Here is a 26,335-nt window from a genome sequence, read left to right as displayed (position 1 = left end):
ACTTCCTAAGGTTGTTACAGGATTAAGTGTCTAGTTCCTGGAAAGTGGCTCTTACGGAGTCTGTCACAAAGCTGGTGCTCAATAAACCGCCACAGTTATCCAGGTCAGTGACCTGAGGAGGATCGGAGGGTAGCAAGAAAGGCTTTCGTGTGAACAGCTACACTATCCTACTTCTGATTCAGAGCTTTATTTTAACACAGTTCCAACGGGCTTAGGTGTATTCTCCTAGAGCAGAGCAAAAAATAGCAAATTTAAGGTGGGGAAAGGGGGAGCCTAAAGAAATCAATGGTTGCTGGAGAAAGGTACAATGTTAGTAGTAAGGACACACAAGTGACAGCAAGGGAACATCAAGAAGCATTTTTAAAAGCAGAAGTTTAAAAAGCATAGCCATATGGGAACAACCAGCCCAACCTTAAAGTCTGAAGTCAAACACTGTGTTTGAATATTAAACAACACATTCAGGAAGGCAGTTCCTACTCCTTCGAGAAAAACTTAAATTATGTGACTGTGCGATTATCAAAAATGGTTAACAGTGAAAACAAATTCAGGTGCAGAGGCTGTAATTACTCCTCTTTCTCATGCAATTTCAGGTGGAATTTCATCCCATGCACATCGCATCCAAAGGGACAGCAGATGAGGCATTCATGTATGTTAGTTTAACCTCCAAGACTTCTGACATTAAGTGCACCCTATATACAATATTGTTATTGTGTATATTTTGGACAGATGTTTAAATATTGAAGTTTTCTTTGAGAAACTGGCTCAATATCTAATCGTAATCAGTAAACTACATTACAATCACCATTGTGGTTCCTGCTATAATATTCAACTGCCTGAGAAGAACCATTCAGAGCTGTTAGCACATTAAAATGGTTGCTTCGTGATCCCCGTGGGGTACTAGCCACAATCTAAGTTCAGTTACAGAACATTTACGCATCCAACAGTGGAAATCAGGCGCTGAAAAAAAAGAAATGAGTGAAAAGCATCGGTGGTCCAGAAAGCATCAGTAAAATAGGCCCTTGGGTTTATTTCTATAGGAGTCACTACATACAATAATTCCACTTCCTGAGTCCAGAATGGGTGCCTGCTATGAACAAAGCAAAGCTGCTCAGAGTCAAGGACCAAATCTTTTATGGCCAGCCATGTAGGGAAAGATCAGGCCAGAAAGGGCTGAAGTGGAATGAACTGAAAAGATTTCAGGTCAAGAAATTCAAGATTTACTTTGTAAAGTAAATATAACCAGACCCTGCATCCAACAGGTAAATGGTATTTGCTCAAATGAATTCCACAACTGCAAGTAAAACAGAGCCCAAACCTGCCCTTTCACACTTCTCCAGCAAGTTTATCCACACCTGATTCTCTGTTCAGTTATTTAGCAGCTACTAATAAGTGCCAGAACATTTAAATCACATCTCATTTACATTATCCAAACGACCCCCTAATTTCAAGGCACCAGGCCACCTCACTTCTTCTCCTCTGCACAGAACCTTATTCTTTATAATGAAAAATGTTAGTTAGTATAAAACCCTCCACAGCTACATTTTCTTAGAGAGAATGACTCCTTCCTACAACAGATGGCCCATATTTACCATAATACTTGGACTATAAAAAGCAAGTGGTTCTACTTTCAATAATGGCTGAATAGTCAGACCAATCTTCACACAGAAAAACATAAGCTCTGGACAAAGTATAAAAAACAATAAACTGAACACAACCAAAAGCAGGCAGAAACTTGAGGGAGGTCCACATTTGGAAAAAAGATTTGTACTGGGTAAGTTTCATGTCCTGCAGTCCAGGTACCAATTGAAAAAGAACAGCTGAAGTTCAGACAGAACCCCAGACTTACTGACTTGAAAAACCAGAGATCAGAATTCTGATAGACTACAGTGGCTGGAAAGCAAGGGGGAAATCCCAGAAAGAAGAGTGCCCTGGAAGGGGAACACCAAATTCTGCATACAAATTCTGCCCACATCTCCGAGGGAGCCCTGAAATAGGCATGCATGGGACAGACTCCAAGAAGCCAAGACCAAACAACTGAAAAGAGATTGTAGCTGCTAATTACACCGGGAAAAGGGTTTGGGAGCTTGAGCCCAGCTAAATTTACTGCTCGCTAAACAAGCAAAACAACATCAATACTCTTCAGGGGGACACAACAAAATCTAGAGTTTCTACAATGTCTCATTTATAAAATCTAAAAAGCAATCCATAATTACTAGAGATGTAAACAAACAAAAACATGAACCATACAGAGAGAGAAAAGAGACCAAGCACAAGATGAGTCACATGCTGGAATCAGAGGAAGGAGTATTAAGCAGCTGTTATAAGGAGGCTCAAGAACACAAAGGAAAACATACTCATGATGTACAAACCAGAAATATATTACAAGAAGAAAACAAACATTTTAAAAATGGAAATTCAGAAATCAACCACGATGTCCTTCAGTAGGTGAATGGACAATGAACTGTGCATGTTCAGAAAATGGAATATTATTCAATGATAAAAAAGAAATGAGCTATCGAGCCATGAAAAGACACGGAGGAAACTTACATGTATATTACTAAGTGAAAGCCAATGTGAAAGGCCACACACTGTATGATTCCAACTATGTGACATTCTGGAAAAGACAACACTTATGGAGACACTAAAAATATCAGTGGGTGCCAGGGGTTAGGGAGAAGGGGCACGATGAACAAGCAGAGCACAGAGGATATTAAGAACAGTGAAAATATTCTGTATGATTCCATAATGGTGGATATATGTCCTTATACGTTTGTCCAAACCCAGAGAATATATAACACAAGGAGCCCTAATATAACTGTTGACTTTGGGTGATTTTAAAGTTCAATCTTTGTGTGAACCTAAAAACTGCTTTAAAAAAAAGTCTTAATAAATTTTTTTAAAATGGAAATTCCGGAAAAAAAAAATGCTATTTCTGAACTAAAAACCCACTGGATGAGCTTAACAGCAGTTTGGAATGAACAGAAGACAATGAATTTCAAGACAGATCAACAAAAAGTGTCCAATCTGAAAAAACAGAAAAAGATTGCAGGAAAAATGAACAAAGCTCCCAGGACTTGTAGAATAATATCAAAAAGTTTAATATTCTTGCAGGCGGAGTCTCAGAAAGAAAGAGATATTGATACAGGAAAAGCTATGAAGAAATTATGGCTAAAATCTTCCCAAATTTGGTAGAAGACATAAACTGACAGATCCAAAAGTTCAGAGAACACCAAACAAGATAAATTCAAGAAAACAACACTAGGACACAACATAGTCGAGCTGCTTCGATATCCGATACCAAGACACAGAGACAATCTTGAAACCGGCCAGAGAAAAACAGCTTGTCGGAAACCACAGAACAGCAAAAGCAATGATGGTCAGAAGACAGTGTCTCAACTTCTTTAAATGCTAAAAGAAAAGAACTGTCAACAAAGAATCTTACATCCAATAAAAAGACCCTTTAACAATACAGGCAAACGCGAAATATTTCTGGATAACAGAAAACTAAGAGAATTTCTTGCCAGCAGATTCACATTCAAGAAAAAAAAAAAATGCTGAAAAGTTTTCCAGACTGAAGGGATATTGTAACAAACTGGGTCTTCAGTAAGGAATAAAAAACATCAGAAATGGTAACTATGTGGGCATATATAGAAGACGACATTTTTTCCTTATTTTTTAAAAATGCATTCCAATTAAAGCAAAAAATATTATATTGTGGGGTTTATAACATACGTAAAAGTAATACATATGATAACCATAGCGTGAAGGACAGAGAAGGTAAAGTTACAATACAACTGCAAAACACTTACATTTTAGGTGAAGATATACAGTATTAACTCCATCAACACAGACTGAATAGTTAATAATACTTACTGTAATCCCTAGACCAACCACTAAAAATGAGATAAGGCAAATCAATAGCTAAAATGAAATTCTATGATTCCACTTAAATAAGTTCTAGAATAGTCAAAATGAATCAGTGGTGGGGGAAAAACTAGAACAGGAAAAAAATAAAAACCATAGAAAAAAGGCAGAGGTGAGGGTTGGGGGTGGTAAAGGTGGGAACTGACCAGAAAATGGTTTGAGGCCATTTTCTGGGGTAATAATAATGTTCTGTACCTTGACAGGGGTTCGGTCACACAGGTTTTATGCATTTATCAAAACTCAAATGATACACTAAAAATATGTGCATTTCATAAAATTGAAGTTAACCTTCAAACAAAATATACATATATAGAGAGAGCTTAGTGCTGAGGATTATCAACTAAAGGTTACTGAATGAATAAAAATGAATATTTGGGGTGGGGTGGTGGGGAGAGGAATTATGTCATGAAGACAGTAGATTCCAAATAAGAAATTAGCAGCAGCCCCAGTGGTGGTTGGGCTCTGGCAGTGCAAACAAAAGCTGTGAATGACATCACACTTCCAACTTCCACAAGTTACACAGAATTTAGGCCGCTCTTTTTCTTCTCATTTCATATTTTCAAGTTTTCCTCTCACTTTTGATGATGTAGGAAAAAAAATTTTACCATAATTTCGACATAATAAAAATTGCCACTTACCAATGTCGCCTTTAGCAAATTACTTATACTTAATCTGCTTTTTCACTGCTAAAAAGGGGACAAAAATAGAACCCAACTCATTGAGTTGTTATAAGGATTAAATACATTCGAAGCACTTAGAACGACAGTGCCTTGCACACAGTTAAATATTTTAATTGTTATCACTGGCATCATTCCCTCTTTTTGACTATTTCCTACTTCATCTCTTTATTAGTAATTCTGAAAGAAAAAACCATTTTGACTGCTAAATTAGCCTCTCCAATACAAATATTAACAGTACACTGGTTCATGAGCTTCATACCATCTTTAAAATAAAGAAAAAAAATCCCACACAAATAAATGCTCTCAGAAATACCACACTTTATATTTAACAGTACCTTAACAAGAAAATTAACAGTAAGCTGGAGTCAGAAGAAGAATCTATCTACCCACAACTAATGCATAAGTTCCGAATGGTATTCTAATATTTAATTGTCCAGGTAGAGTACACACACCACAAAGTGCTTCCCATACAACTCTGATACTCGGTATGTTCAAAGTATCTCATCAATTTTACTATTTATATTATAGCTAGGTTGTCAGCATTATTCCCAAGCTTTTACATCTTACTAAAATGCCCATAAATTAATACTCTTCCTTTTTCAGTTATTTTTTTCTAGTTGAGATTGTATTTCTAGAAATAGTTCCTACAAATATATTTTTTAATTAGATTCACTGTGAATCAGTAAGAAACCAGAGAATGTTTCTTTCTAGTAAGTCTAGTGAAGCTTTTATGTAAAAGTTCCAAATAATTAGGAAATGACCATAATACTCTCTTCTTATAATTAATCTGATGCCAGTTTATCAAAAGAAATATAAACTAAACTTTAATTGGGATGATCAACAGTTGTTCAGTTTATTGCCATCCTACAGCAAACTAAAATATCTAGGCTTACCATGATTTACAATTTTGTAAACATTAAAGGAATATAATCAAAACCGTCTTACTTTTAGAATTACAACCACTTCTCGGAGGAGATGAACTAATCCACATGCGTAGCTCCACAGGGTACAGTCTAGCAGAGCAGCAGAAAACCACACATCCTTCCCTTCCCCAGCTCTTCACGTACTTGTCCATAAAACATGGTTCCATCATGGGGTAATATAAAGACAAACTACCGTGCTCAGATAATTTCTCCCAATGAAAGCTTTTGCATGCCAGCTTTTGAAAAGAAAGTAGAATACAGATGTTAAAATTCACTAGCATCCACAGCTATGTAATACATAAGAGAAACAGCCATTGGATAAAGGCAATTAAGGAAGACTGAGTTGGTAACAGGTATTACTAACAGGACCATAGAAAAGAAAAGCTCTAAGAAGAAAAAAAAAAAAATGTCTTCACTAGGGTGGCCTTTCATAAACATGCAACATTTTCTTCCCACTAGGTTTTCACAGATGCTCAGGATACAGCCCTATTGGATGGCAGGGACCACTGGGCTCTGGGATTGAAAGAAAACAATTTCTGCCCTCCGATAAATCAGTGTGGTGATGGAAAATTAAAGAAACTATTATAATACAATATGCTAAGGTCTAGGACAGAAAGAGGCAACAACATGCTTGGTATGTGTGAACCAAGAAGTGAAGGCTGGGGTGCCCCAGGTACCAGGTTTCCCTTCTGAGAGATCAGCATCTGCAAAAGCTCAGTGGAAAGAGAAAACAGTGAATATGAGGAACTGCAAGTATAGACAGAGGTGAGTATGGACAAGCAGTGGATAGGCACAAAGACCACAGCATACCATGCTAAGAATTACATGCCAGAGAATAAGAATCCTACAGGCATCTTACCCAAGACCATTCCAGTGACACCATGGGAACTGTTGTTAGAGGCTAAGAGTGGGATCAGGGAGACTAGGTGTTATAGTAGACTAGACCCAGGTCGAGGTCAGAAGTTGGGCATGTAACTATTTCTAAAAAAGATTTAAGGTACCAAAGTTTCTGAATAATTTAACTAAAAAACAAAACAGAGCAGCTACAAAGTTCTCTTGTTGACTTTAAACAATGACGTCAGCTTAATTCTAAAAGGAGATCATCACTCACTAGCATTCCAGCATGCATTCCTGACTCAGGGAAAGGAGTGAAGTTACATGAGGCTAGGGTTGTGCTTGTTCCCTGAAGACTAATTTAATCTATTTCCTGGCTTCCTGGCAAATCGCCCAAAATCTAAGTCCACCTACAGAGAAGTCTGCCATATATGTGACCATCATACCAAGCGTGGTGGGCAGGAGAGAGAAGGACAGACAGAACAGGAGAACAGTGACCTGGGCCATGGCCGTGTTGATGGAGAACAAATTTACAAGGTAGTTTAGGACTTGGAAACAAGCTGGTTAGAGGAATAAAAAGGCAGGCAGACTGAGCTACCTGGAACCTCCAAGCTGGAGTTCAGGTCTAGCTGGGCATATAAATTCTGGGTTCATTAGTGAGAATGGCAAAATCACAGCTAAAAATGTCATGAATTATAAAGTAAAAAGAGAAGGGAAAGAAGGAGAGAAGTCTGAGGAATATTATCATTAAATGGGCAGGAAAGCAGAAGAGAAACTGAACACGAGGAAAATCAGCGGTGCCAGAGAACTAATGGAGGCTCTGAGACTTCAGAGGGCTGCCTGGGCCATGCCCAGACTCCCTTAAGCCAACATCTGCAGCCATATATGTTTTTTACAAGACAGCCTCTCCTGGAGATTCCACTGTGCAGGAAAACCCATAGAACAAATGAGATAAAAAAAAAAAAAGATAAGGACTGAAAAGTATCCAGTGAAACTGATAAGTCATCCAGATAAAAACATCAATGAAACTGAATGGTCTAGAAGGAAACCCACATACATACAGGAAACACAGTAAATAATAAAATATATCATTTCAAATCTGGGAGGGAAGAAATGGATTATTCAACAAATGGCACTGGGACAACTGGGTTGTCATCTGGAAAATATAAAACTAGTTTTGTACCTTACACCAAATAAATTCCAGATGGATCTGTTAAATGTAAAATGAGAAACCACACAAGCTCCGTACCAGAAAAAACCACAGGGAATGTCTACATAATGTATAATGCATATGTGTAATAATATGTACAATGCATAATGTATAACGCATTTCTAATTATGACACAAAACCCAGAAGCTATATGGGGCTGAAAATAGGGCACTAAAAAAACTGCATGAATTATATAAATGTCTAACCACTATGCTGTACACCTGAAACTAATAAAATACTGAATATCAACTGTAATTGAAAAATTAGAAAATTTAAAAAAAATTTTTTAATGGAGAAAAATTGGAAAACAAATATTTGCAACTTCTACTTAAGACAAATATACAATTTCCTTGAAACTTAAAGAGCTCCTAAAAAACAAGAAAAGGTCAATAACCCAACAGAGACGGGCAAAGCATATGAGAGCTTGCCAAGAATAAAATGGTTTACTTGAAAAAATGTCAAACTTTACTCAGAACACTGCAAAATAAAACTATACTACACTGAGATGTATTCCTTACCTAACTGAATGGCAGCAAGTGGGGAGGGGTGCTAACTCCCCCACACTAGTTGAAGGTATACAAATAGGCACTCACACATTGCTGTGGGAATTCCAAAAGATGGATATTGGAAATATCTAAAATAATTACAAAAGTATAGATTATTTGACCCACTACCAATCCCGCTTCAAGATTTCTTTTCTACAGATACTTATACTTGAATGTGAAAAGCCATGCGTGCTGATTGTCGTATACAGGTGACATACATAATACCTCAATGACACTGAGTTGTCTATAACTGTAAGATTTGGGAACAAAATGTCCATCAATAGGAAGTGATTAAGTAACACATTCGTACAGAGCAGCCACAGGCTAGAATGAAGCAGCTCTATGGACTGATAGGGAATGCTCATCAGGAAAGACTGCCAACAGAAAGGGTCAGACCGTGTGGAGAGTAAGACGCCAGTTATCTCTTTGTAAATACACAGTCTCTTTGGAAGGTTCTACAAGAAACAAACAGGGGAATGGAACTGTATGGCTGCGGAAAGGGTAAAAAAAAAAAACCTTGTTTTTTTACGATGTAGAATAAAAGGTATCAACACCCAGGCAGAGAACAGAATGTTGCGCCCGCACCTTGAAATGTCCTTCCCTGATTGCATGGGGGATGGGAGTGACTTTCATCAAATAACTTTTTGTATTTTTTCAATTCTTTACCTCTAATTATATAATAATCTTTTTTTTTTTTAATACTTAAGAGATCATCGAGTTCCCTTTAATGAAATTTTTTTCAGTGGAAGATGCTGAGGGCAAAAGCCAGGTTCAGGTTCAGGAGGCTGAAGGATGTGCTGAAGGTGAGGACCAGAGGCAGCATCAGCAAGTTCAATAAGTCTCTTTCACTGGGGGGCTGGGTTATAGAACATGTATGGAAGATCCTTTTTGTATTTAAATATGTAATAGTGTATTTAAAAAGAACATATGAATTTTTAAAAAGAACATATATGTTTATATATGCATTAAAATGTCAAAAGAATACACATCAAACTTTTCAAAATGGATGATCCCTGGAAAGCAATGATGGCCATATTTTTCAGTTGGTTGGGTGGTTGGTTAGTTGACTGGGGAGAGGACTTGGTAATGCAGGGATAAAGAGAAGAGTGGTTAACAGGTGGACAACGTTAAAAGACGGCTTTTGTTGTTTAAAAGACAAATTAGAGAACCATGAAAGTGTCAATGCACTCAGAGGAAAAAACAGTGGAGGTCAAAGATTAGTGTGGGGGAGGTGGGTAGAGAGGAAACTGCAAAGTTCAGCCACCTGACCTAATGATGTCCCTGAGGAAACAGATGTGACCAAAACAGAGACACAGGGACAAACCTTCGACAGAAAGGAAAACTTTTCCTCTGCAGCAGGAGAGAAATTTAAAGATGGGTAAAGGTAGTACAGATACTTCAAGGGCTAGTGATTTTTTATGAACCTACAAGACATCCACCTAAAATCCCAAACACCCTTGACAGGTAAGTCTAGTAGTGAAAACACCCAAAGTGTTCCTCTCTGCTTTAGTGACACTGTCACAGTTCTGTTTAAGTCCTTTGTGAACTCAAGTCCAGTCCTATTTTATTATGCTCTGATCGTATACTACAAAATAGCTGTTATAATATCAATTATTTAAAAGATATTCTGTCTTGCCTTTTGTCTTGCCTGTTTTCTTTTCACTATAAATAACTTCAGGCCTTTTAACCCAGAAAGACAACAAAACTGCTTAAGAATTAACCGATTGGATTAGTTCTTGATTACTGCTTTTCACTTTTGATAAGATGTTTCTATAATGTTTTAGATCTTTCCACATACAAAACATCTACAGAGACTGGAGAAAAATACTACCTTGTTAAAACCAATTTCTAAACTATATATGTCAAGGCTAAAGTCCAAAATCAGAAACCCTTCAATAATCTGTAAACTAATTAGTGAACCTGTGGCAACAGTCTTACTTTAACTAAGATAACTAATGTCCTGGGGGTGGGGGGGGTGGTTCTCAAAAACAGAGAAACATCCAAAGGATCTTTTTCTAAATCTAATACATCTGAGGCAAAATAAATAAATAAATAAAACAATAAAAATAAATAAAATAAAAAACCTAATCACTTAAGTAGAAACTATTTGTTTCAGGCATAATAAAAACTTTCTCTTAATTTACCAAGTTTCCAATGAGGTCAGCAGCCACCAATTTAATGACAACAGAAAAATGCACCAGCACTGGTGCCTTCTTCTGTCCTGCCTTTAAAGTTGTAAGACCCATATGTTAATTTGTTGGGAAAATATAGGCTAATCGAAAAATGTCCTCAATCCAAAAGGAAGGTAAATGAATGATACAGTACTGAGGAGAAAATGGGTAAAATGAAGCCTAAGAGAATAAACACTACCATATTACTCATTATTCCCTAAAAAGCATAAAACTTCCAGTTTCTACAAACTATACTCCAGAACACAATATATACAGGAATTCAAATGTTGAGCTGAATAAAGCAAATGTGAATTAGCTCCTCTGAAAGTAAATAGCCTTCTTTTAAGGTGAGGGCAATGGGCAATAATTAAAGTGCCACATAATCCAAGCCACTGTACAGTAGAACGGCAGCACTACTGTAGCTCCAGAAAATATGATTAGGTTTTCATTTTCAATGAATAAACCATTACGAGAAAGCAATTAGAACTGCATCCTAGAATGTCTCAATTCCTTTGTCGTGTACTTCACTATAAGAGGACTGTCTTTTCCAACTGTAAAAGCTGCACCCTCCATCCAATGTTTTCAGATATTATTTCTGTAGCATGATAAACATGCAATGTAAACGAAGACAGCTAGACTTAGAGACTTCATGGATTTAGTTTTTAGTTCATGAGCTGGGTAGTTCTCAGCTGCCCAAAAGAACAAGTGTTAAAGGTAAAGCCACAATCCTGCCTTTAGGTCACAACTACTCCTATAACCCTTAGCAATAACAACAGCTGCTCCAGACAAAGCCCCTTCTTGTGGAATGCTAGATTACTTTCAGCTGCAACAGGCAAAGAATTTCGGGGTAAAAGAGAAACCAGAAGAACCCAATTATATGATAAACATAGGACAAACTATCAGATGTTTCACCTTTGAACTGCCAAAGATTTTCAACAGCTTACCAAAAGCAATGAAACAAAGCAAGCTATTACATGCCTTGGCAAAAGATGATTAGCAGGTTTACTTACAGCATTTGGGCATACCCAAAGAGTCTACCATTCTTTCCCCTAGAGTACTCAAGGTAGAAACCATGTGGATACTTCCAGAGCTATATCATAGTACACCCACAGGAAGATCATCACCTACCACACTCGTGCACTGAGCACTTTAAAATCAGTTTCAATACCCCCTTTAAAACAAAACAAAACCAAACCCAACCGTATGAAGTAGTTCCATTACGATATCTACCATGAGGATTCTGAAACACAAAGATAGGGCACAATTCTCTGAATATACTGAAAAGCAATTAATTGTACACTTTAATGGGGTAAATTTTGTGATACATAGGTTAAATCTCAATAAAGCTGTTATTTTAAAAAACAAGCCAATACCATAGCACATTATCACTTACATGGAGATGACTGCAAAGAATAAATTTAAATTTTTCCAAAACTATGGCTTTATATTCAAATAAAATGGAAAGACAGAGGTAGTGTAAATCCAAACCAACCATTATCACTAATTCCCATCATGCCTTAAGGAATAGCACATCTACAGGGCTTGTCAGCTACTCAGCATAAGAAAGCTACTGCAATCTACCACCATCTTTACCACTTCTTTTCAGAAAGTAAACATGTCTGTTTTACTTTTCTCACACTCTTAAACCTCTTTTACAAGTCCTCAGAGCAATAAGAATTTTAAAATAACAGTAAAGGCTTGGAGAAGCAAATGCAAATAATGCCTACGTGAGAAAACAGTTAAAGGAACTATCACTTTAAGATAATGAAGCAGTCAACATCTTTATCGCTAAAAGATAAACACTGAGGTCTCTAGGCTCAGAGCTTAAAATGAAATACAACAACTTAGAAAAGAAATACAAACAAAGCTTTAACGGAGCTGCTTTCTCAGGATTACACTAAAGATTAGATTTGGAGAAACTAAGGCGGCAAAATGCTTAAATGCTAGATTTCAGCTGAGTTGCCTATTCCAAGCAACAGAAGGGTTTATCAATGTCAGGCCTTCATTCGAAAGCAGCAAAAGAACAGAAAGTTAAATGAATGTGACTGAAATGAGGAGTGACATAGGGGGATGGCAGCAGGGTAAACTAGATATACCACGGTTGCTCTGAAATATAGAAGCAGTGGCCCCAAGATTACTAAGGGTCAGGCAGAATTCTCCAATTTCCCAAAGACAAGATAAATTGTCAGCTCCAAGTAACTATTCAAATATCAATTTAGAAAACGCAAACACTCCAAAACATAAACATTTCACTCTATAACAATGTGCCTTGTTCAAGTTAGCATTCCTCTATAAAAAGCCAGAGAGGACACAGCAGAGAAGGAAGCCCTCAGTGCACATCTGCTGGGCACTTCACACGTGACCGCATGTGACCCTCCAAACAAGTCCATGAGACCAAGTCCATGAGACAGGTAACTTGCCCTCTAATCCCACAGTGAAACACTGAGAGGAGGGAAGACTCTGGCCAAGGTCACACCATTGGTCAATTTGGTGTCTGTGGGGGGACCGGAAGATCAGCCCCTTCATCTCATCAAAGGGATTTTGGCTTGACAGAAGGCCTCTCTTATAAATGAATTTTTTGTTCTAGCTTTTAGCTTGCTGCTCTGCTAAAATAATGATCACCATCTTCTGCTTTTTATAAAGTGATGCATCTGCACACACAAAAGAACCTCTTTCAAGAGCTGAACACTACTGGAGTCACAGCTATGGACGTTATCAGTATGTGGCATTTAACCTGAAGACTAACAGCACATAAAACTGACCTTAAGAGACTGAAATCCCACTGGCACCCCAAAGCTTTTTGAGCTCCCTACAACCACATTCTCTGTGACTCTGCTTTCCCTCTGTTGTAGCTGAAACATTCTTCTGCCCAGTCCACAACATGGGTGGGATCTGAACATGCACTTAAAAAGAAAACCACAGTCTGGAGGTCAATGTCAGAAAAAAAGATAGGACATAGATTAAAACTAATGCAGGGACCATAACCACTTCTTAGAGAAAGACATTAAAGAATAAAACCCACAATTCAGGCTTGAAAGACAGCTTAAACCACAACCAGCAAACCAAAGAGTATCAAACTTGTAAAAGAGCTTAGAAACTGTCAAAGGTACTCAGCGCTACTGGTCCCGACTGCAATCTCTTGCTTCCCAAAGAATATCAATGTGTATTCTAAATACAACACATTTGGTCAAAGAAAAATCTTTTTTCTTGAAGCACAATTTGACATTGGGTCAGGGGGTGGGGCAGTGATAAAAATAAATCTGAGTCCCACTTTGTTTACATAGTTTTGAAACATTTAGACAAAAGTTCACATTTCTAAGTGAATGACCACGATGCCCTTCCTGTTTAATTTGGAGACCAGAGATCTTTAACTTAACCTAGCATTCCTTAGGAGACTCGCACCCTCAGGGCTCCAAGTCAGCCTGGGATTTGTTTCCACAAAAGACGGCAGACCTTGAGAAATAACTGTTTCACATACAATGAAGGCTCCAATTCTGTTTTTGTCTGTTACAGTAGCCAGGCTCTTAAACACACAGAAAACAAACACATATGCATATGCATTCATAAATACACATACACACATATAGACACATATGCATACATTCACCAGTATGTAGAAATACATGCATATACGTACATTCACAAGCATATGAATACATATGCACATGCGTGTGCACACACGTGCACACGCTGCGGCGCCCCTCTCCCCGCAGAACTCGACCTCGCCAGCAGCGACACCCGCCCATCCAGGGGAAATAAGACACCCAGGCCTGGGGCGCTGCAAAACACCCTCCAACGTCTACGAAGGTTCTAGCGCCTTTTCATATCCACCTCATAACGGCTTCCTTTTCTGGTAATAACAGATTTGGAAAAATCAAGGCTACACAACGTGTAACTGTCATCGGTCGCCCAAGTGCCTTAGGGACAAAAGCCTTATGCTTCTCGCCGACGAGGTAAAAGGACAACACAGGGGCCGCGACCTCTTACCAGGGTGACCCGTCGGTTTGGGGGCGCCATGAGCGCAGCCCTCCCAGACTTCTCCGACCAACCCCGGCAAGGTGGGTGCGATGCCCCCAAGCGCGCGGGGGCCCGGACGGGTCTTGGGTGACAATGGGGGTCGGGGATACAGGGTAGAGGCTTGGGACACGGAATCAAGTGCGGACTGGGAGATTAGGGGTTGCGAAGTGCCGGCAACGGGCGCAGGGTGAAAGTTTGGGATGCAGGTAGGAGTTGGGGTTCGGGTGAAGGTTTAGAATGGAGGCATGATGTGCAGGTGGGTGTTTGGGACCTCAGGTGAAAGCTTGGGAAGCGAAGGGGATTTTGAGGTCCCGCGTGGAGACTTAGGTGTGGACTGGGTTTGGGGGAGCGGATTGGAGGCTTGAGGTGCGGGGGTGGGGGGCGCTGGACCTGCCTTCCGCGCGGGCACGCACCTTGTGGCAGGCCGGGCAGGTGGGCAGTGAGCTCTTGCCCCCGTGGCCCCCGTGGCCCCCGCTGCCGCCGCCGCCGCCGCCGCTGCTCAGGCTGCTCTGGATCTGCGTGAGCTCCTGGCGCAGCACCTGCTTCTGGTGGAAGCTGAAGGCCGGGTGATTGGAGGCCATGGTGAAGAGCAGCAAGAACTCATCGCCCGTGCGGCCTTCGTTGAGCTGCAGCCCGTAGTTATGGATGATGGAGTCGATGTGCGTGAGCGTGCGGTAGAGCACGCCAGCAGCTTCGCGCTGCTCCGAGCCCAGCAGCGCCAACGACACCAGAAGCTTGCTGCGCACCACCTCGTCCGTCAGATTGGTGAGGCTGCCCAGGTCGGCCGGGTTGTTGGCCTTGATCTCTGAGTCGCGCAGCGAGTGGTAGTCCTTGCGCGCCAGGTCCTCGAGGCACGAGCCGAGGAAACGCAGCTCGAGCGGGATGCACAGGTCCAGCAGGCCGCACAGAAACTCCACACGCTGCGGCGACGGCAGCTCCGAGAACCAGCGGTACACGCCGTCCCTCTGCAGCGGGCAGCGCTTCTCCACCATGCTGCCGCCCGCGCCGCGCCGCCGCCCGGGACCGGGGGCCGTCGCCCGGGGGCGTGGGGCGCGGCGGGCGCGGGCAGGGGGCGCCGCGGGCCGGGGCCTGGGCGCGCCGGGGACGCGCGGGCCGGAACCGGGTGAGGGCGGGCGAGCGCCGCGGGCTGGGCCGGGGGCGTGCGGCGCGGGTGAGACCCCCGCCAGGGGCCGGCAGGCGGGCGCGCGCGGAGCGCTGGGGGGGCCCGGGGCGGCCGGGGCGGCCGGGGGCGGCGAGCGGCCTCGGGCCCCCCGCTCACGGGCGGGCTCTTGGCCCGCGCCCGTCCCCAGCGGCGGCCGGTGCGCGGCGGCGGCGGCTGCTCCTCGTCGTCGTCGTCGCCCGGGAGGCGGCCGCCCCCATCTCCCCCCGCGCCGCAGGGTCTGTCACAGCGGGCCGCCCCCCGACGGAGCCGCCCGGGCCATGCCGTCGCCGCCGCCGCGCTTGGGCTGGCTGTCCGTTACTAGGCTGGAGGCCGCGGGCAGGCGCCTTAGGAGTGGTGGTGGAGGGACACGCGGGGCGCGGCGCGCGAGCGGGCGGGCGGCGGAGGGATCTGCGCCGGCACTCGCGCGGCCTCGCGCCCAGACTCCCCGTGCCGCGGACGGATTCGCGCGAGCGCTGCTGCGTGCGCTGCTGACGGGCGCCGGGACGAGGCTCAAGTGGGCGGGGTGGCCGCCTCTCGCGACAGCCGGACCAGCAGGACCCTCCCTTCCCCGCTGATTGGCTCAGACTGCCCCTTCTCTGCCCGTGATTGTTCCGGGTCCCCAATCCCGATTCGCCCCCGCCGAGACCACGCCTCCCCAAGGCTGTCGATCACGTTGGAACCGCCCCTCCGCGGCCAGCGGAGTCGATTGGCCCGCAAGGCCGGAGGGGCTGAAAACCCGGGGCGGATTTCTAGTTGCTTTTGTTCCCACAGATTTTCGTGGAGCATTGTTTTAGGTAAAAGCCAGGTGTCCGACCTTCCTGTTTTATTAATGAGCGTCATAGTAGGGAAGTACAGGGTGTCTTCGAAAAGCCGCTGGAGCGGGGCTTCGGAGATCCGAGTCTCCATCTCTGCTCTCTCTGTTAAGCTGTGTGACCTTGGGCAAGTCACTCGGCCTCTCTGAGCCTTAGGCGCCTTCCCGAAAAATGAGAGTAATAATAACCGCCCCGGGGGCTTGTGAATAGGTTGTGAGCTCACAGAGGGCGGTGCCCGCATTTCTGAGGTGGTTGGCCTGCCTTGAGGATACGATAGGAACAAGATTTCTCCATTAAAGAAGCCTCCTTTCAGCGGGTTACTGTTCCAGCTCAGGAACCAAGAGGATACAAAGACACTGGCTAGGAGGAGTTAGGGAGCAGGTGAAGCAACTCCTCCCCGTTGGCACGAGGTTATAGGCTGGTGGGGAAAAGGTGGAGGAGAAGCTGGGGCACCCAACCGCCTTTAAAGCCTGCAGCTTCAGTCAACGGTCCCACCATGTGCAGATGAGGAAACTAAGATCCAGAAGCAAGAAATTCATTCCTCCCTTGCGCTACCCCCGGAGCCCTTCTTTTGATGTCTTGTGATCTAGGACGGGTTTGTTCATTGTTCAGCAACTCTATGGAGATGTGTGCCAGGTTATAAGCCCTTCGGGGCAGCCATGAGCAAAGTGGTGCTCTCACTGCCCTAGGTAGCTTACAACTTGATCCTGGGCAGTACACAATACAGAATTATTGAATAAATACATTTCTTCAGGACCTGTTCCAAGGTTCTAGAAATTCCTAACAAGACATTCTCCATCCATCTTTGAGACTTCAAACATTGAACAAACATTGTAGAGCAATAGTTGGGGCGGGGAGAAAATTTGCTTCCCACCCCTCTCCACTCCTTGGACAAATTTTCCTGGAGCCACCATGGTATTCTTGGTCAGTGTAGGAAGGAGGAGCAGGAATCCAGGATAGCTGCCCAAGGGTATCAAATCCATGTAGTAGCAGGAGAAGGCTGGGTCCAGTTGGGTCTCCCTGCCTAACTTCTCCAGTCCAGACTAATTTCTACAAATAATTGAATTAAAGCTTATTTTCTTTGACCTCACTTTTTCAAGTGACTCCAGGGAAGTAGTCACATTCCAAAGTCTACAATACGAAGAAGTGAAGGAACATGGAAATGAAGACAGTTAACACCTTTGCCTTCTATTGACAAATGAAGTTCCTCAGAGTGGAAAGATCTTGGGATCTTATCAGTCCTGGGGGTGCTCAAATACAGCCCAACCTGGCTGTGAGACCCCCCCAAGTTCTTGTGCCAAGCTAACTTGGATTTCAGTCCTAGGTCTAGCTAACTGGGGGACCTTCGCCATTTACTCAACCACTCCGAGCCTCAGTGTCCTCATCTGTAAAAGGGAGTCCAGAACCCCACCTCTCAGTTGGCAGTGGAACTCAGAGATGTTAATGGGAACCCTTGCTAGCTGGGACAACTGGGCCACAGAAGTTAGTAGATCAAGGTTCCCCCGCTCCCGACCACATTTTTGCCACTTCTTGCTGTGCTATTTGCTATTTAATGTCTATACAGAGTTGAATAGTGTCTCCCAAAAGGTCATGTACACCCAGAACCTCAGACCTTATTTGGGAATACAGTTTTTGCAGATATAATTTAGGTAAAAATTAAGATCAGATAGTAGATAGGGTAGGCCCTAAATCCAATGAGAGTGTCCTTATAAGAGACAGAAAAGAACAAGCAGAGACTCAGAGTAAAAGGCCATGTGAAGACAGAGACAGAGATTGGAGCCAGGGATGCCTGAAGCCACCAGAAGCTGGAAGATGCAGGAAGGATCCTCCCCTGGAGCCTTCAAAGGGAGCACAGCCCTGCTGACACCTTAACTTTGGACTTCTGGCCTCCAGAACTGTGAGAGGATAAATTTCTGCTGTGTGAAGTCACCAAGTTTGTGGTTATTTGTTACAACATCTCCAGGACACTCATACCATGTCATATCCCCCTCAACTTCAGTCTAGTTCAATTTAATGCAATTCGATGGATATTAAATCCCTACCCTGTAGGGTCAGACCCCACTAAGGGTTTGGAGCCTCTAAGGAGAGTAAGGTCCAGACCCCCACCTTTAAGGAACTGGCAGCCTGAACTCCCCACCCCAAAGTGGATGGGCCACTTGTCTGCGGGGGCTGTCCCTTCTACACACTGTTCCTTTCCCTGGGAAGCAGCCAAGGGCTTCCCAGGGGAAAGGGTGGACAACGAGCTGCCAGTCCTTCAGGACATAGTTTCTCAGGCCTGGCCCTAATGCTGTACCTGCTCTCCCTCCCAGCCAGGGCTCCTTCCCTAAAGCAGACTCCCATCTCTGGGCTATTTGGACCTTCTCACTTTCCCTTTCTTTGCATTTCAACATTTCTCCGCCTCTGCTTTGACACAATGGAGGGGCTGGGGGTTTGTGGGAGGAAGCTGGGGAGGAGGCTGGAAAGGGGGACATAGTGTAGGTCAGAGGGTGGGACATTTCTCCCCATGCTTCAGATAAAAGGAAGGTGGGGCTGTGTGTTCAGACAAGGAGAGTCCCCACACAATGCTGAGTGGGACAGCCAGTCACTGGGTCCTTCGGGCCATACTTTCCTTGTGCCTAAATTGGGGCCAGGGGCCGACAGAGCAGTGGTCCCTTCCCTTGGGGAGCTCACAGTCTAGGACGGGACAATATGACTGTCTGCATTTTCCACAGAGCTGGAATCAAGCGTAAATTAATATTGTTTTTGAGAAAGAAAGACTTGGAGTTCACCACAAATTCCCCAAACAAACGATTTTGCAGTGGAGATACTATGTGCCTGGGATTATTTCTAGTGTCTGAGTTAGTGACATGGGCTAAATTACCACTGTAGGTGGTGACCAGGCTAAGAGGAGATTGGCCACCTGGACTTTAAGTACAGCTCCCCCTGTGCCCTGTAGCCTTGCTTTCCCTTTCTCATTTAGAATCGGGCAGAGAGGAGAAGTCTGGAGCCCATGTTGTGATTAGTAAAATAAAAAGTTAAGATTGAGACACTGATTTAGAGGGTTCCTTAAACAGTTGGGTCTGGAGGTACATACAACAGGCTGGATCTGCCGCTTATTTTTTCCTAGGGGTATGTCATCAGGGTGTGTGTGGTCTCAGGTGGGATGGGCTTACGGAGTTATTTTTCCTTTATTGTAGGCCTGCTTTCCTGTGACTGAGAAAGCAAAGGGACCGCAAACCTCTAATATGGAGCCTTAAGAAGTGGGTTCCTAAGCTTACTGATGGAATCTTTGCTCAGTGTCTTTACTCCTGATAACTTTCTGTAATCACCATAACCTTGTGTGACTGACTGGCCCTGATTCTGCTGTTTTTGTTCCCATTTCACAAATGCTCAATGGTCAGTCCAGGGCCATGCAATCCATATGTGTTGGGATCAAATTCTGACCTAAGTCAATTGCCCAGACTCTGTCCCTCCAGGAGGAAAGCACAAAGGTAACTTGTCTTTTATTCACTATTTCTAACTGAAGACTCCAAAAGGTGTCTGTCACGTGCCAGTTTTTTCCCAGCTGTGACTGCTGACAAAGTCCACCTGTAGTCATAAATGAGCAGTTGTCCCAACTCCCAGCCCTGTTTCTGCACAGATTTACATTCCTCCAGGCGGACATGCTTCCCTGGGAGTCTTTGGCCTTGAGCTAGATTCAGTGTTTCCACAGTGGGAATTACCTGGGCTCTTATTTAAGGTGCAGATCCCTAAACCTGACCCCAGACACTGAGCCAATCGCGAGTGTGCGTGGACTCTGCATTTGCCAGCTCCCCATACCCCAGTTTGAAAATTGCTGTTAGAGGTGGAAATCTTGCTTTCAGGATTCTGGCATGCTTCCCTGGATAAACTAACAGCAACCACAATAATATTCAGAGTTAAGTCTGTATTGCATGCCTACCAGCCAGCAAGGAACCTCCTTATTGACAGATAGGGAAACTGAGGCTTAAAGAGGCCATACAGCTAATGGTTCTCATCATTAAGTTCCGCAGCCTTATTTCTGTTTGTTTTTCACATTTCTATGTTGCTTACACCATAGTAATGAAATACTCTGAAAGTATTTCACTGCTGCTCTCAGTTTTGTATATTTTGTTTGTTTACCATTTTACTACGGAAGTTTTCAGAAATACCCAAAGTCAAGGAATAGTGTAATAATTCCCCACATCCCTATTGCCTGGCTTCAAAAGAGGTGACATTTTGCCGTTCCTATTTCATCTATTTCCATTCCACCCTTTCTGAAGTATTTTAAAGCAAATAAATTTGGGAATGTGTGTGTATTTATTTATACATATATAATGTGTTGATTTGTCTGATTATAAGGTAATACATTCTCTTTGTAAAGAGATTATATGTCACTGAAAAACAATGTAAAAATAACAAATAATCTCACTTCTCAGTCATAACCAATGTTAACATTTTAAAATACATTTTTCTAAACATTCTTGTATTCGTTTATTATATTTATGCACACCTAATTTTACATAAATGATATACTTCACAAAAATAGGAAGTACTCCACATTTTGTGATCTATTTTTTTCCACTTAACAACATATCCCAAATGTCTGTCCATGTCATAGACTCTCTTATAAATCGTGGTTTGCGAGGGCTTCCCAGAATCTTGTTTGGATGTACTATGATTTATTCAACTAATCCCCTATTGTTGGGTATTCAGGTTGTGTCTGTGATTCAAAAGGCAGTTCTGCTTACCTGGGACTTTGCACCACGCTGAAACCACAACCACCGCCTGTAGTTTCTGAGAAGTATTGAGAAGGAATAAAGATGGAGGAACTAGATTGCTTCCCAGTGCCATTCCAATCAAGTCTTCATGGCTTAGTTGAAGTCTCAAGTCACAAGACACACCCACACTCAAGTGTGGGTGAAAAACACATTCCAAAGGCAGGTAACATGTTGTTTGGATGACATGGTGTAACTCTTAAAATATGAAAAGTTTCATTTTAAACAAACATACCAGAGTTCATCCAACTCCCTCTCCTTCAAAGTAGTCACCCCACAAGGCAGTGTTCTTATTGCAACAAAACTGATTGTTCGAAAATACATTCATGAACTCATTTCAAACTGTCTCAGAGTCTGGTGTAAATCATTTTTGGATGTACTGTAGACTGAAAAATCTCCATGCTTCAAAGCGGATTGATATCTGGAGGTAGCCTGTGCTGATAAATTATAAACAGCAGAATCTACTGTGTCCAGTTTGAGCAGAAACATTTATTAAATTATAACAGGGAACTCAGAGTCTCTGGCAAAGTCAGAAAACCTAGTGTGGATGCCATTTTTGTATCTTTTTAAATTGCCTGTTCATGCTCCTTGCCCGTTTTTCTTTCAGGTTTGGGGGCTTTGTTCCTGTCAATTTTTAAAAGTTCTTTACATATTAGGGATATTAGTTATCTGTGATTTATATTGAAAAATATTCTCTCCCAGTTTGTCAATTGCCTTTGACTTTGTTTTTGGTGGTTTTCTTTTTTTAGCTTGAAAAACTTGCTTTTATTTTTATGTAGTTAAATTTATTGATCTCTTCTTTCATTGCATCTGGATTGAGTTATGGTTAAAAACCTTTCCCTACACCCAAGTTTTAAATAAATTAACCCATGTTTTCTTCTATTATGTATATGGTTTTTGTTTTCATATTTAGATTCCTCATCCACTTGCAGTTTACTCTCTGTAAAAGATGAAGTATTTGCTTTTGAAACACATTTTTATTAAATGTATTAATTAAACCAGAGGTTGCAAATGAAAATCCTTTAAAGAGCTAGGCAGAGAGTAAACGAGTGAAGCTAGATGGTATAATAAAATAGGGAGTGGTGAGGTCTGTGGTCAACCAGAGATTAAATTTAAAAAGCATATTCACATAGTGAGTGTATTAGTTTCCTAGGGCTGCAATAAACAAATTATCACAAACTTGGTAGCTTAAAACAGAAAATTTATTCTCTCAGGTCTAGAGGCTAAAAATTTGAAATCAAAGTGTCAGCAGGATCAGTTTCTTCTGAGAGCTCTGAGAGAGAATCTGTTCTAGGACTCTCCCAGTTTCTGATGGCTACCAGCAATCCTTGGCTTCCGTGGCTTGTAGCTGCATCACTTCCATCTCTGTCTCCATCTTCATTTGGTGTTCTGTGTGTGTTTAACTTTCCCTCTTCTCATAAGGACACCGGTCATTGGAGTCAGGGTCCAACCCTAGTTCAGTATGCCCTCATTTAACTAGATTACATGTGCAAAGACCTTGTTCCCAAATAAGGTCACATTCATGGGTTCCAAGTAGACATGAATTTGGGAGAGACATTACTCACCCCAGTACATGAGAGAAAAGCAGAACTGCCTGGAATCCCTATGGCCTGCATGCTGGGAGCTTGGGGACCCTCCGTAGATATCTTATGTCGCTGTTGAAATTGTCTCTGTCTAGTGATGAAGACTCTGCTGTATTGGGAAACTCACTACACTCTGAGAATCAGTTTTGAAAAGCATTGACAGCTCTTCACTTTAAAATGTTCAGAAAAAAAGGAAGAGGAAATCCAATGGCCAGTTCTTCTAAGTCTGAACTAATAGATGGCCTATCCTACAGCCTTACTGAAGACAGATTTGTTCAATATGAATATTTGGGTTTCCTATTGGAGGCTAGGACTCTGTTATGTTTATTCCTTCAGTGTAAGGGGTAAATTCCTACAAACTCCTCTGTGCCAAAAAGGGGCCCATTTTGTACCAAAAAGGAGAAAGAGGGTACCTTCCATGCCCAGAGGTTCAGAGGAGGGCTGTCTTTGCAGCTAATCCCCTGTAAGACCTCCCATAGTAGGCAGAATTCTAAGGCTGACCCCTAGAATTCCTGGCCCCTCGTGATCCAAACACTAATCTAGGTGGTGCTGTGAGGAGATTTTGCAAATGTAAAGTCTGAGGTCAGGTGACCTTAAGACATGGAGATTATCTGGGTGGGCCTGACCCAATCAGGTGAAACTTTGAAAAGCAGAGAGTTTTCTCTGGCTGGTGGCAGAAGGGGAGTCAAATGTTAGAAGAGTCAGGAGGACATGACACACCATTGCTGCTTTGAAGACAGACAGGGCCATGTGGGAAGGAATGTGGATGGCTTTCAGGAGCAAAGAGCGGCCTTGGCCTACAGCCCACACAGACGTGGGGACCTCGGACCTACAGCTTCAAGGAAGTAGATTCTGCCACAACCTGAAGGAACTTGGAAGCAGATTCTCTGAAAGACTAGAGCCCAGCCGGGCGACACCTCCATTTCACCTGAGACCTGAGCAGAGAACCCGATGGAACCTGTTCAGATTTCTGGCTTGCACTTGTCAGATGATCAATAGGTATTGTTTTAAGTCACAAAGATTGTGCTAACATGTGATGTAGCAGTAAAAATTAACATACCTCTGCTCTTAGTGAAGTTCTAGAGGTGGGAACACTAAAAATGATGGGGGAGAAACAAAGATTTGAGATTGAGCAATTCCATTTCTTCTTCCTATTGCACCTCCATTCACGTGGACATCTCTTCAGTCTGAGAACTTCTGGTCCCCGTGCAAGACATAAAGATACCAAAATGAACTGGGGCTGAGATATCCTCAGTGACTTCAGAGGTTGATGGAAATCAGATACATGTCCCTTGTGGTTTACCAGTTAACTAGGGAAGACCAGGGAACCAGGTAAGTCTAACCACATTTTATCCTGGTGTTTTATAGGTTCTCATGAGGGGCTAGAAGGAATCTTGGTGAAGTCTTTTTAACACAATTTCCCCTTTGTGGTAATGTCCCAGAAAACTACATCCCCCTGCCAAAGAGAAGTAAGCAGCAAAGGTTTTTACACACCACAGCTCTGGTCCGCTTAGCAAGACACTTTCCACATCCTAGTAGCTTCTACTTCATAGTTAGAGATGGGAGGTGTGAAAAACAGGCTTGTAGCAGGTGCTCAATAAACGTTAGCAGTGGGCTTATGATCCTCAGATGTAATGCTTATTGTACTCCTCTCCCTGATACTGTGGTCGTTAAGCTGCGTGACCTAGGGCAGGGCTCCCAGTAATTTCCTCAACCCATCACAAAGCTGAGGGCTAGAGAAGGGACTCACAGCTCTGCTTGCATGTGAGCGTCACCTGGGGGTGGTTAACTACCACCAGGGCTGGGCCAGCGAGGAGCTGAGGCTCTGCCTGGAAAGAAGACCTTGGGAGCCCTGAGCATTGAGGGAGCACGTGGATGGTGAGGGCCAGGTTTCGGGCGGGAGTGAGGGTTGGTGCTGAGCAGCACAGTGTAGGGTTTGAAAACCATTTTGTCTCTGGTGGGCTTTGGGACTCTTGTTTTGAGGAGGGGGTGTGAGGAAGGAGGTTGAGAAAGCCCCAACTCAGGCAAGGATGACTCAAGGCCACGGGAAGTGTGTAGGGGGGTGATTTTGGAGGAAGAGGTCTTTATTCCTCTAAAGTGAACAAGCATGGCCCTTTACCTTCCCTCCGGAAGAAGACAAAGGGCTAATGCAGTCTATATTAGGTTGAATTGTGTCCCCCAAAAAGATGTATTCAAGTCCTAACTCTCAGAACCTATGAATGTGGCCTTATTTGGAAAATCTTTGCGAGACGGGGTTCTAATTCAATAGGACTGGTGTCCTTCTAAGAAGAGGAGACACTGGAAGAAGGCCATGTGAGGATGGAGACAGACTGGAGTGATATGGCTACAAGCCAAGTGACACCTGGGGCCACCAAGAGCTGGAAGAGACAGGAAGGATCCTGCCTTAGAGCCTTCAGAGAGAAGCAGCCCTACCAAGACCTTGACTTCAGAATTCAGGCCTTCAGAACTGTGAGAGAATCCATTTTTGTTGTTTTAAGCCCCTCAGTTTGTGATATGATGATACAGCAGCCCCAAGGCACACTGATCCAGCCTCTGAAGCCAGTGCATGGACTCTGCTAGGCAAATGTGCAGCACTGCCAACGAACCACCTGAAAGCCATTCCCAACCTGTTTTCTCTTGCTGTCTTGGACTACAAAGGCTGGGAAACAAAATTTTTACACGCTCACTTCCCTTGTATCCAGGAGTGACCACGTGATCCAATTCTGGCCAGTAAGACCTAAGTAAGTCTGCCCTGGGTTTCCTGAAAACTTCTCCTTCTCAAATAGAAGGGGAAATGTGTCAGGCACACCTCTTCACCCTCTCTGTCAGAGCCTCTTTGAACACAATGTGATCACAGTCTTAGGGAATCCATGGCTGCTATCTTATTACCTTGCAGTGACAAGTACGGAGACTCCCCTAGGCTCACCAGTTTCATTATCCAGCTGTTTACCTAAGCTTATCGCACAAGAAAAGTACTTGTCTGTTCAAGTTGGTTGGACCGCCTACTGCTAAACATTCTCCTAGCCATAGGATCCTTCTTCCCAATCCCATCTTCTCTCTGGTGGACCAGAGAGGTTAAGGGCAGGAGCTCTGAAAGTTGGAGTGAGCAGATTGTAATCCCAGCTCTCTCAAACCAGTTTGCAATTCACCCCCTTCTCTCAGTGCGCCCCTCTCCAACCCCGTCTCTGCAAAATGGAGATAAAGATATCTACTTCACAAGATGTCTGGAGAGTTAGAAGTGATAATGCCTGGCAAGTGCTTAGCAGATGCTCAAAAAAGTAGTGGCTGTCATAATTTCTAGGAGCATCTTTATCCCCGTGTTCTGGAAATGTAGCCCATAAAAGTCTCAGTACTGTAAACAGTCAAGGCGGGAGTGAGAACTGCCTCATCTCACCTGGACTTTGAAAGAGCTCTTGATGCCGAATGGGTACCCCTTTCCTTAGTGTGTGTGTGTGTGTTTATATCACAGACACCCCCACCCCCTGAGCTTGGCTCAAGCCATTTCTGCATTAAAGAACAATAATGGCAATAGATCATCACGGTCACTGCCATTTATCCAGTGGGTTCTGTGCACGGGGAACAAAGCAGTAAGTCCCTTGCCAAATGACAGATAGCTAGCAAATGACAGAGCTCGGTTTTGAGGCTAGCACCACACCGTGCCTCCTGCCAAGTCCGGGTTAAGGGTACTGGCACCAAAAGCAAGACGGGCAGAAATACCAG

The 26,335-nt window shown here is 43.2% G+C and overlaps 1 protein-coding gene across 2 annotated transcripts in view; it reads right to left on the bottom strand.

Annotated features, from left to right (window-relative positions):
• Nucleotides 1-15,357, bottom strand: part of ZCCHC14 (zinc finger CCHC-type containing 14) — a 60,777-nt gene extending 45,420 nt beyond the window's left edge. The window contains exon 1 of one of the 2 annotated variants that reach the window (XM_039888717.1): nucleotides 14,718-15,357. In XM_039888717.1, the coding sequence (XP_039744651.1) occupies nucleotides 14,718-15,296 (579 nt within the window). In that variant the 5' untranslated portion in view covers nucleotides 15,297-15,357. The remainder of the gene's footprint in view (nucleotides 1-14,717) is intronic. The other variant, XM_039888716.1, reaches the window with a different exon arrangement.
• Between the last annotated feature and the right edge of the window lie 10,978 nt (nucleotides 15,358-26,335).

This window comes from Pteropus medius, unplaced genomic scaffold (genome assembly GCF_902729225.1).
Source record: "Pteropus medius unplaced genomic scaffold, Ma_sr-lr_union100, whole genome shotgun sequence".
Classification (NCBI taxonomy): Eukaryota; Metazoa; Chordata; class Mammalia; order Chiroptera; family Pteropodidae; genus Pteropus; species Pteropus medius.
The sequence above is the reverse complement of the archived record's forward strand: the minus strand, read 5'-3'. Positions and strand labels throughout refer to the sequence as shown.